Source organism: Hibiscus syriacus, unplaced genomic scaffold (assembly GCF_006381635.1).
Source record: "Hibiscus syriacus cultivar Baekdansim isolate YM2019G1 unplaced genomic scaffold, ASM638163v2 tig00110793_pilon, whole genome shotgun sequence".
Lineage (NCBI taxonomy): Eukaryota > Viridiplantae > Streptophyta > Magnoliopsida > Malvales > Malvaceae > Hibiscus > Hibiscus syriacus.
This window is the reverse complement of record NW_024062864.1, coordinates 576234-588583: the sequence shown is the minus strand read 5'-3', so window position 1 is coordinate 588583 and position 12350 is coordinate 576234. Positions and strand designations below refer to the sequence as shown.

Genomic DNA, 12350 nt, shown 5'->3' with positions numbered 1-12350 from the left:
ACGTCAAACACTACCTTCCTTCCTCGGTCAAGGAGCTAGTATTGTTATGCTTAAAAGCCATATCTGCCGGAGCACATGATGGAGAAAAAACACTTGGATGATGATCCATAAAGGATAGACACAAAATGAATTTATGTAATATATATATTTATATCGTATCTATATATTTTGGGTAAAGCACATAAATGGTCCCCCAAATATAGCATATTGCTTTATTGAGTCCATCGACTATTAAAAGTTATAAAATAATCACCGACTATTCATTATGTTCCAAACTCGTCCTCTTTTCGTTAAAAAATTAATGGTTGTCTGAGTTGGACTCTAACATGCTGACTGAGATATGATAATCGTTTGAGATTATGAGATCAGATTTTATCATATCTCAATCAACATGCTCACGTCCAACTCAAGCTGCTTTAAATTTTTTAACGAAAAAAGATTAGTTTGGAACATAATGAATAGTCGGTGACCATTTTGTAACTTTTAATAGTCGATGGACTAAGACTGTAAATGAGACAAGACATATCGCGAGTTACTCGAGATCTACTTGGTTAAAGCTCGATAAATAGTCGACTCGAGTTCTTAACAAGTTGAAACGAGCTACTTGATACTCGACTCAAAAAGCTCACGAGAACCTCGAAAAAAATAAATATTAAAATTTTTATTTTAAAAAAAATAAATTATTAACAACATTAACATTTATGTGTTCATTTTTAAAAAAAGAACAGTATAATATTTTCATGTATTTAAGGTTCGAGTTTGAGTTTGAACGTCAAACAAATTAATCTTAAGAATTTTTTATTTCAATCATTTTTAAGCTTTAATTCATGATTTTGAGTTCGAGTCGAACTTGAAAATTTTAGGCTCACGAGTTTTCGAGCCTAGTTGAGTCTAGCTCGACTTGGCTCGTTTACAACCCTACAAGGAACTCAAAAAAACAACACCTTGTAATAGAGAGATCATTTCGTAACTTTTAATAGTCATGATACTTAATAAAACAATATATTATAGCCAGATGATCATTTGTATACTTTACCCATTTTGGATTACCTTATAATTTTATGTTAAAATTATATTCAAGATAATATATTTAAATAATTATATAAAATAATAAGTTAATCATTCATATTATATATCATAAAACAAAGAATTGGTGTGTTATATCTGACAAAAAATTATTTTTTCAAAAATGAATTTGGAACTTGACTAAAGTATAGAAGTTGTTAAATTTTTAACGAAAAAGATATGTTTGAAATATAATGAGTAGTTGGATGATCATTTTATAATTTTTAACAGTTGAGGGACTCGATAAAGTAATTTCTTGTAAATTTTAATAGTTAGAAGACTCAATAAAATAATATCTTATAATCAGGGATCATTTGTATATTTTACCTTTTTTTTTTTGGGAGATCAGAAACCGGATGGTGATTGTCGGGTCGAATGCGGGTTTTAAAAACCGTACCCGTATAGAGACCATTTATATAACTAAGACTGTAGTAAAAGCCCTTCCTATCTTTCTCTCCTGATATATCCGTTTGGATTCTGAATTCTTCATCGACACGACATGGCGTTTCCGTACATGGAAGCTGTTGTTGGCACGCTCTTCTCCTTTTTTATTTCCTTGTTTTCGTTTTAGCTTGAATCCATTTATTTATTTTTTCGAGATTTATGTTCATGCTAAAACTTGTTGTCTTTCCCACCCTATTTATCCCGATATTAAGATTTTATTGTTTTTTTTCCTTCTAAATATGCTATGTTCGGGTTTAAATTATTAGATTTTTACGTTTTCATCTGTGCATTTTCCCTTGTATTCTTTTCTTGTCTCACTACTCTGCTTATGGAAATGAACTACGAAGCGCTTCTTTTTCTGTTTTATATGGTTTTGAATAGATTAGTTAAAATATATTTTCCCAGTTTCAGTTATGTGTTTTCTTTGATCTGTAATGATTGAAAATTATAGGTTTTGAAGTTGGCTTTTAAGCATCTTTCAAGCTCCTTACCTTTTTTCCCGTTTCCCATCTATAAATATAAAGGAAATATGTCGAAATGAGTTAAATTATGTTAATAATTTCTGTAAGTATCCTGTTTGTGATTGACGGAAGGGGAAGGGGGTCGATCTACTAACTAAGTAGCTTGCAAGTTGCAGGTAACTGTGTTATCATGATAATGGAGCTTTTATGAAAGAATCAAAATATGTATTTGCATTTATGCCATATTGAGGTGTTTTGTGTTCTTGGGCATGTGGGTTTTTTTGTAATTTTGGTCATGCTTACTTTGTTTGTATCTAATTCTTTGGGGTTTATCTTCCTGTTGATTGCTAAAAAAACCTTTGGAACAGTAGCTGAAGTACAATTCCAAATATTTAGACAAATCACTTAATATTTTTCTCCTTTTCTTCTGCATTTCACTTAAATGCAATCTGTTTGGATTTCACTTTTTTATGTTTATTAAGGAATGTGTTGTGAAAAGTACATGACGCAGATTGTGGTACTTGCTAATCACTCAGTTATTAATGTCCTTAAAGAAAATATTTTGCTCTTTATGTTTGTTCTGATTTGATAGTTCTGCCATTTAGAGTTTTGTAATCGTGCCCTGTGATTTATTCTCTCCCTGATTTACCCTGTATTATTTACAGGTTTTATGATATTAATGTATCTCTTTGAAACTTATCTGGACTTACGGCAACATGCTGCTCTCAAATTGCCTGCACTTCCAAAAACATTGGAAGGAGTAATCAGCCAAGAGAAATTTGAAAAGTCTCGAGCATATAGTCTTGATAAGAGGTTGGTTTTGTTGTTTCTATTGATCATTTACAAGATTATGTCATCAGGGACCAATAAGGTTTCCTTTTGACTTGATTTGACATACCATTAATGTATCTCCCTTACTTTTCAGCCACTTCCACTTTGTTCATGAGTTTGTGACAATCTTGATAGACTCCGCAATTTTGTTCTTTGGCATACTGCCTTGGTTTTGGAAGGTGAGTTCTTTGGTGTTTAATTAGTGGATCCTTCTTTTTGATGATTTTCACTATCTTGGATATTTAATTGTTATTTATTGCAGAAATCAGGAAATTTCTTGCCTTTAATTGGTCTAAATGAAGAGAATGAAATACTGCACACTCTTTTATTTTTGGCTGGTGTTATGATATGGTCACAGGTGAACTCAGGATATTCCCTCGATTTCTGGATCCTTTCAACAATCATCACATTGAGTGGCATTGACCGTTTATTCTGTGATTTTATAATGCAGATCACTGACCTACCCTTTTCTCTTTATTCAACTTTTGTGATCGAGGCCCGACATGGCTTCAATAAAGTTTGTGTTCTTAATCACTATATCTCTTTGCTATACCATTTTGTTTCCCTGTTTATTCCCCCTAATTTCTGGGAACATTTGTTATTTTTAGATTACACTATCTTTCTGTTCCTAACGATTTTTTCATCTCTTTGTCAGCAAACAATATGGTTATTCATTAGGGACCTTATCAAAGGAATGTGTCTTGCTATTGTTCTTGGTCCACCTATTGTTTCTGCTATTATTTGGATAATACAGGTAAAATTTGTGCACATTTATAGCATTTGGTTTCTGTGTAGAACATTGGTGAACCTTGATATTGTAATCAGACAATTGTTAGCTTAACAACAAGATTTTATGTTTGTAATTATTCCCTAGTCTTTTTGCTATTACGTCATCCTTTTCTCACTATGTTGAATCTTAATTCTGAGACTGCAGAAAGGGGGTCATTATCTAGCTATCTATCTTTGGGGATTTATGTTTGTCCTTTCCCTTGCGATGATGACAATTTACCCCATTCTGATAGCTCCACTCTTTAACAAGTTCACTTCTGTGAGTATTTCATAACCATTGTATCATAGTTTCATTCAAGCGTCTTATTTTCTCGAATCTAATTATTCTTGTTTTGCTTGGTATGGACTGGGAAATAGCTTCCTGATGGAGAGCTCAGGCTTAAGATTGAGAAGCTTGCTTCTTCCCTAAAATTCCCTTTAAAGAAATTGTTTGTTGTTGATGGATCCACAAGATCAAGCCATAGCAATGTAAGTATCATCGGTTGGTTCAATCGGTTGTGTTCGTAAACATTTTCATAATCTATCATTTAGGATTACATTGTGCCTTTCTTCTGCAAAACCATTTATGTAAAGCTTTGAACTGATATTTATAGAATAATGAATTGTTTAATGTGGTGGATGGCATTGAGAACAAGCCAATGTGTCTGATTTCAGTTTGATAATATTTGTTACTTATTCACATCAAGACTAATTGCAGAAGTGACTTTTCTTTTCCCTTATGATTTAATTTTTTCAACATCATGCAGGCCTATATGTATGGGTTCTTTAAGAATAAGCGTATTGTCCTTTATGACACATTGATTAAGCAGGTATGGATCTAATACTAACTAAAAGTTTCTTCTTCTCTTATGTTTGTCCTTTCCTTTTTTTCAAGATTTTTTATTGAGCAAAGAATAGATGGAAACGTCCATGTTTTTATACTGTGGAAGAGTTGACATTATTGTCTGTGTGCCTTGACCACTGTCACACATGACTGTAACCTGTGATGCTGATTTTGTATCGAAGCTATTAGTCTTCATTTTAAACCTAGTAATGTTGATTTTTTATCGAAGCCATTTTCAGTGATTATAAAGTGAATCAATATCCACATCTTCTAATCATCAGTTCAGAATCGATCTCTTTTCAATATTCAGCCTTATTTCTTCTACTGTTGAGCATATAACAGTAACTTGTGCCTTTTACAAAATGCATATTTTATTTGTAGAATAGGCACATTGCCTGCCAATCTCTGCCTCTCTGGAGACTTTGAGTTTGTTGCAAATATGGTCTAATATTATGCCAGTAGATTTTTCTCTTAGCAAACAATTATATGGGAACTTATACATAAACCCATTCTATTTATCTTAATTTTTGCCTTTTCAAGTTATGAAAGGAGTTGGAAAGAATGATAAATTATCTGATCATTGTCTCTGTAGTGAAGGCTCCTTTAATGTTTTGGAAAAGCCTTATTCAATTTTATTTTTGCAGTGCAAAAATGACGAGGAAATTGTTGCTGTTATTGCTCATGAACTGGGGCATTGGAAGCTAAATCATACCATGTACTCATTTATTGCTGTGCAGGTAAGCCGGGGTTGTTCTCTTGCAAGCTTTTTCTCTCTGGAGAGAGAAAGAACAAACCTTTTATTTATTGTTACGTTATTTATTGCCGCCCTGTATCCTCCATCTAGAACAACAAAATAAGGAAGAAGATGAAACCAAAAACATGTCAACGAGCCACACAAACTGCCTAAGCCTGCTAAAACAACAACGTGTTTTGCTTAATATTTAGAACATGATATGTGTTTTTTTCATCATATCATGCTCTGTTCGATTTCTTCAATTGGAACTCGATGTGTTTATTTTCTTGCTTCTTAACTAGTTCCATGCCTTTGTTTCGTGACTGATTTTTCTTCCATATGCAGATTCTTACGTTTTTGCAATTTGGAGGTTATACACTGGTCAGGAACTCAACTGATCTTTTCCGAAGCTTTGGGTTTGACACACAGCCTGTACTAATTGGCCTTATCATATTTCAGGTACTAAAATATCAAAACAATGTATGCGTAGTTGAAATATATAGTCTAATAATGGGACCCACCATATAAGTACAACTAAGCTCTTATCAAGGGAGTAAACATTTTCTAGCCTATTTGATTATTTTTTTTTATCATGATTAATGGATCATAAAGTGATCTTTAATCAGCGGAAGGAGGAAAAGAGTGCCTTATAATTCATTAAAACACATAAATTACATAATACTTAGGGAACAATCATATTGACTCCCTATACACACCAACCCATAGCATAAAAAATAACAGACCCAAACATAACCAAAAGACTTCAAAGCTAGCCAATACCAGCCTTTGCTAAAGCATCAGCCTCAACATTAGCTGACCTAGCAACCCACCTAATAATGCCTCCCAAACCTCTTAACTTAGTAATTATTTCGTTCACAATGTCTACATATACATTGGGACATCTATCATAGTTCTTGATCCAGTCCACCGCAATTTTACTATCGGATTCAACAATCAAGCGATCCTCAAACCGCCGCTGGAATGAAGCAAAGAAAATCAAGCCCTTCTTAATTGCCAGCTCTATCAAAATGGGAGGACCCGGACCAGATGCCTCTTGAAAAGAACCCACCACCGAACCATTCTCCACTCTTAGAATTCCCCCAACTCCACTTTTCCTCCAGTCTGCAGTAACAGCTGCATCCACATTCAATTTTATATAGCCCTTTGGAGGCCGAGTCCAGGCCTTAATTTTAATGATTGAAGATCTAGAAATAGCGCAACAATCCCCAAGTGAAGGATCACAAATAAGACAGTCCTTTAGAATAGACGTCTCCTTATAGACAGCTAAGAACCATGCAGCCAGCCTACATCTTGCCAAAAAGAACAGATCAATCTGATCTAAACTCCCCTTATCAAACACAATCGCATCTCTACATTTCCAGATTGTCCAAAACACCACTCCCGGAATGAAAGTCCAAATTATAGAATTAGGCACCAAATCTCCCCAAGCTAACAAAAAAGTTTTAGCATCAGCTTGTAAAGCTGAACAAACACCCCAAAATCCCAAAAAACTATTCCAAACAGACCACTCGACCGAGCAAGTAAAAATAAATGAGAAGAGGATTCATCCGCCTTCTTACATAATGGACAAGCAACATCAACAATTGCTGAAACTCCTCTCTTCTGTAATTCAAGTTTAACTGGCAACCTTTGATACACCACCTGCCACATGAAAATCTCCACTCTAGGGGGCACCAAACCCCTCCAAATGTGCTTCATCCAAAAAGAATCTGCTGTCAAAACAGGACAGCAAGACTTCAAACACGAATTAACAGAAAAAATTCCTTCCCCATTCCCTCTCCATACCATACCATCTGACATCTCATTATTAAGTGTGAAATTATGGATTACAGCCATTAACTCAGCAAACTGATCCAATTCCCATTCACTTAAATTCCTTCTCAATTGAATATGCCAAACCCAAACTGAAGACCGAAACTCCCCAAACTCATTAAGCTTCCCATTTTTGTTCATCGAAAGAGCAAACAATCTTTGGAAAACCACTTTAAGAGGGGAATCAAGCGCCCAACTATCAAACCAAAATCTGATACTCCCACCATTCCCCACCCTAATATTAAACAAACTTCGAAACTTAGTTCCAAATTGATCCTCATTGAAATGGTTATTGACCATCGATTTCCAGATAGTTTTTGTCGTTATATTTGATTATATATAGGATTGAAAGCTGGGTTGTTGTTCGTTATTCTTTTATCGTGGATTGAAAATAGCTGTTAAGTGATTAACCTTTTTTTCTGACCTTGTCATATGCCAGCATACTGTAATACCACTCCAACACCTTGTAAGCTTTGGTCTCAATCTTGTAAGCAGATCGTTTGAATTTCAGGTAACTTTCTTTTTGCATAGAATTCTGATTTTGAGTTTTGGTCGCTCTCTCTCTTTCTTATTACTTCTTACATCTTAGATCGATATTAGTCTTCAGTATCTGTTGCTTTATGTAGGCTGATGCCTTTGCAAAGAAGCTTTGTTATGGATCTGCCTTGCGTGCTGGTCTAGTGAAGCTGCAGGTGAATTTCTGGTCATTTTGACCTCCCTTTGTTGTTTGAATCCGGGTCTATCATGTCGTTTATGAAAACTGCTCAACTTTTTTGGTGCATGTTACTAGTGAGCATACATGTTACCGAGCTGAGAGTTTTTGGTGCATAATTTTCAGGAGGAAAATCTATCAGCCATGAATACAGATCCGTGGTACTCTGCTTATCACTACTCTCATCCTCCGCTTGTTGAAAGATTGGCTGCTCTTGATGAAGCGGACAAAAAGGAAGAGTGATAGGGAGGGAGAGAATATAAAAAACAGGGGTTGGATGATTTCATTTTATTGTAATATTTTGTCTGTTGATCTGTATCGAGTTGCATGGCCTCCTCACCTTGCCCCCTAGTTCGGGCACTTGAGAAAGAAAGGCACACTTGTTTAGTAGGAAGCTCAGTTACATGGGCCGGAACTAAACAGAAAGAGGGAAGAGTAGACGGTAGACAATGGTCCGAAGATATTGAATGCAACGAAACTTTAGTTATTAATTATGTTCTCCCCATTTACTACATTCGTTTCGTTTTGCCTCATGTGAATGTTTTATATAGTTTGAAATTATATACTTATCCGGTTTGAGATAATAGCTTCCACCTCCATTTAACGACTTGGTGGGACTGTGAATGCCTCTGTAGGTAAGATGAGCTCAGGCTGATACCTTTTTCGTCTCCAATGAATTACTCTTGAATCTTGATAACTTGAAGATGGTGGGGACCAAATCGGAACAACTCCACCATTCCTTTCTCTCCTTCTAGCGCTAGATGATTCTCCACCATCTGATTCTAGTATCCCCGAGTTGTAACTGGAGCATTGTTCCTTGCTGGTTCAAGGACTTCCTCCATTTGTACGTCTCGTGGAAATGTAAATGTCACCTACTCGGTAGAGTGCCTTCCTATGTTCCATTCTCAATTGCAGCTCTTGCAAGTTATTCATAATTAAATGACTGTAGTTTACCCGAATTAGAAATGACTGCATATATATATATATATATATAACAAGAAAATGATATGAAATGGAGTAATTTAGGATAGATAAATTATTTCTATTTAAATACTATTGCACTTATATTAAATAATACAATGGGGTTCAAATTAAGTGTATACGATTACAAAAAGCATATATTTTGAAATGGTCCAGAAGTAAAAAAAAATAGAGAAAAGTAAAGAATAAATATATATTCGGGTGAGGGCCCAACCGACTTGGAACCGGTGACCTCATGATCTGCAATTAAATGCTCTACCACTGAGCTATGGACCCAGTTGATACTGAGGTGAAAATATTTTATAAATATTATATATTTCTGGGATTACTAATATCTGTATCCTCTATGTGGGTACAATTGCAGTTACGAGACAAAATTATGAATGTAAAGCAGGAGATGAATTTCTGATATGATGATGACAAGGAACCTAATCCTGCTGTAGTGCCTAAATGAGGTAGTGGTGCAGCACCTTTTTTATTACGCTGAAGGTGCTACTCAATTTGGGGCTTATGGAGTTATGGTTTTTCATTGGACTCCTGAGATAAAATTGTAAATAAAAATTATTTTTCTTCCATAATTATTTTTATCGAAAATTTTTTAATGTCCAATAATTTTAAGTTTCGATTGAATTTGAAGTCGATTCAGATCAAAATCTATTTTGAAGAAAATAAATTTTCTCAACAATTTTTTTTTTCATTCATAAGACTCAAACTCAAGATATTATTTAAAAGAAATAAATCTCGAATCACTTAACTTATATATCTTTTTTCCTTACCCTTTATTTCCTATATCTGAAAAGTTGATGTCCACTGAATGGTGGAGCTTATCGTTTATTACTCCAAATAATCTAACATTAAAAAGGAGTCTTAGAGATCCCTTGGATATAAGACAAACTAAGTAGTGTTTACTCATTAATCATATATATATATATATATATATAAACCAGTGAGGACCCTCCTACGTCACTATCAATGAAGACCATCACATCCCCCCAAATTCTCATCTCCACTAGCTTACCAACAAAGTGGAAATTGGCCCAAAGTTTCCTTTGCTTTTCCGGATGAGGGTTCACATAGTTGAATGAACCAGTCTGGACAAACCCTTCATTGCCATTTGCTGCATATCCAGAATAAGGTGACATGCCAGCCGGATCATCGAAATGCTCGATTTTCCCAAAATTCGAGTACGACGAGCTTGGTAAGAAGTCGTTCTATTGATGTTAACTGTCCCTTCCATCATCTCATTCACCAGTTTTCTTATTGGTACCATGGCTGTATCTGTTAAAAATCTGGAAAAATCCAGAAGCAAAAGATTTTATCGTCACTATATATATATATATATTTTCAAGAACCGAGTAAAAATAAATAGTGTCCGATACATGTTTGTGTTCTCATTTATCAATTTTAAAAGTAAATGAATTGTTGTTTCGCAGTTCATTTACGACCATAGATCTTATGAACCCGCAATTAGTCCGGCTTCATATACTTGGTTTTCTTCTAATTTCCGGCATCCATTTTAAGAGCTTTCCGATCCATTTTTAATTCACAACTGATTTGAAAGTCGATTAATTTAAGAAAAATGAACATGAAAAATGTGCGTGATTTATTTTAAGATATTTTTATTTTGTTTATTACTACATTTTTGGACTCTCGAATGTCCACGTGGATTGTGGCTTTCTCTTATTAGAAAAAGCGTGCGCCAATGCTGACCATTTCTGAAAAGGCAAAAAAAGATTAAATTACCGTGCTTTAATGGTTATGTTATCGTTTTGAATGAGGAACCGTAGTCCAGGCGTCAAGCTTGGTTTTCTATTTCTATTATTATTATTTTTAAATAAAAAACCGTTAATTTATTAAAAATAAAAAATATTTAAATTATAATGAAAGTTCACAATTATAATCATAAAATTAAAAATACATAATAAAAAATATTTTCTATAATCTTTAACGTAAGAAATTAATCTCTTAAGATCACACAATGATCATTTAAGAAAAATATTAAAAATCTAATAAAATAAACTCGAATAAAAGTTAGATACAAACAAATTTGACTACATCGACAAACAAACCAAAAAAGGAAATCAAACTATCGAAACAACATCGACAAACCACAAATCAAAATTGAACGATGTGAGAAAACTATTCACAAACACAAATCACGTATCGAAATTCAATATGATGGTTCAAAGCATGAAAGATCCATAATAACAAATGAGTGTCATCTTGATCAGTTGTGATGATGTCAAATCAATACTTGAGAAAAAGGATAATTAAAACAATAATCAAAACGATCGAAAACGTATCAAAATATAGAAAAAATGTGTCATATAAGTAGAGTTATTAAAAATTAAAAACATTAAATTAATGAAACAACATAAGGCGATGGACGACCAACACTAAACTAATGTCGTCGTCGGTTACAAAAATGACAGAAAGGAAAAAAATTTAACGGCAGCACACACCAAAAACAAAAACTAGGGTTTGCAAACAAACTTTCTTTCTTATGGGAATTTCGTTAAGTAAGCCTTAAAAATGCGTTTCGTATTTGTTCTTAATTACAATTAAACGTTTTGATTACTTTATAAAAGAATTAAATAATTTACTGTTTTTACAGAAATTGATATAAAAACTAAAATTACTTTCAAATATAAATATAAAAAATATTGGTGATAATTTCAATTTACGATGACACTGGTGTTTTATATTTATTAAATTTGTAAAGATATTGAATTAATTAATATATCCGATTTTCGTAATTAAGGAAAAAAATATCATACTAAACGCAGTGATCTTTGCTTGGCACGGCAGCCCATTTGTACCCGTTGGATTTCCGTAATATATTAAAAGGCTTTGTTAGGCAGGGCTGACGTGTGGGGAATGGCCCATTGAAAGATAAATTCCAGCCGACGGCCTTCCTGTAAGACAAAACGGCACTAACCTCCGCTCTAATATCTCCCATTTTCCCCAATCGTTATCCTCCACGTATGTATTCTGTGACAGAATATTCGTGACAGGTAGTGGTTAAATCAACACTCTCTCCTACAACTACCACGTATTTCCAAGGGGGAATTTCAACGGGAAGATTTTACCCAATACGCGTTGAAGATTTCATTGAAATTTTCCGATTACGAAGTACTAATACGTCAGGTGGAATTCTCTCTTTTCATTTCCTTTGTGTTTACTTTTCTGTAGATCGTTTCAATTCTATGTTCTCTTTTCAATTATGAAGAAACACAAATTCTTTTATTATATTATGAGATGAAGGTTGTTAGGGTTATGATTTGTTTCTGATATTTTTTATTCTTTTTCTTTAGATCTTTTTAATTCTCCCATATTTGTTTGTTTGGGAAGAAACACAATTTCTTCCGAGAAATTTTGTAGTTGAGGATTCTTAGTTTTAGGTTGTCATTTTTTAAGCTTAATTTCCTAATAAAGCACCATCAATCTGTCGAGAGTTTTTATTTCTGTTCGGATTTAAGGATCTAATACTGGGTAAGGTTACATATATAATTGGTTTATTTACTTTCAATTTTGTTTGCGGATATCTTTTTGATAATTTTATTAGATCTGACTTTAGTTTACGTGTTTATGACTTCGGACGTTAAAGAATTGTTTTTAAATATGTGTGTTTCAGTTTTTTCTTGGACGACCTTAAAGAAAATGAAGGAGATCAAGGAG

The 12350-nt window shown here is 33.7% G+C and overlaps 1 protein-coding gene across 2 annotated transcripts; it reads left to right on the top strand.

Moving 5' to 3' along the window:
- Positions 1-1500: 1500 nt before the first annotated feature.
- On the top strand, positions 1501-8207 carry LOC120141084 (CAAX prenyl protease 1 homolog). 2 transcript variants are annotated; one of them, XR_005517755.1, is made up of 16 exons: positions 1501-1595; positions 2636-2783; positions 2896-2980; positions 3064-3159; positions 3253-3318; positions 3457-3555; positions 3736-3849; positions 3948-4058; positions 4337-4399; positions 5058-5150; positions 5492-5605; positions 7419-7490; positions 7606-7671; positions 7818-7935; positions 7970-8043; positions 8094-8207. XR_005517755.1 is itself a non-coding variant. In XM_039156021.1 (15 exons), the coding sequence occupies exons 1-14, from the start codon at positions 1565-1567 to the stop codon at positions 7932-7934; spliced, it is 1275 nt and encodes a 424-aa protein (XP_039011952.1). In that variant the 5' UTR covers positions 1501-1564; the 3' UTR covers position 7935; positions 7970-8207. The 2 variants fall into 2 exon arrangements, 1 of the variants encoding a protein (XP_039011952.1); XM_039156021.1 differs by having other exon boundaries at positions 7970-8207.
- The last annotated feature ends 4143 nt before the right edge of the window (positions 8208-12350 follow it).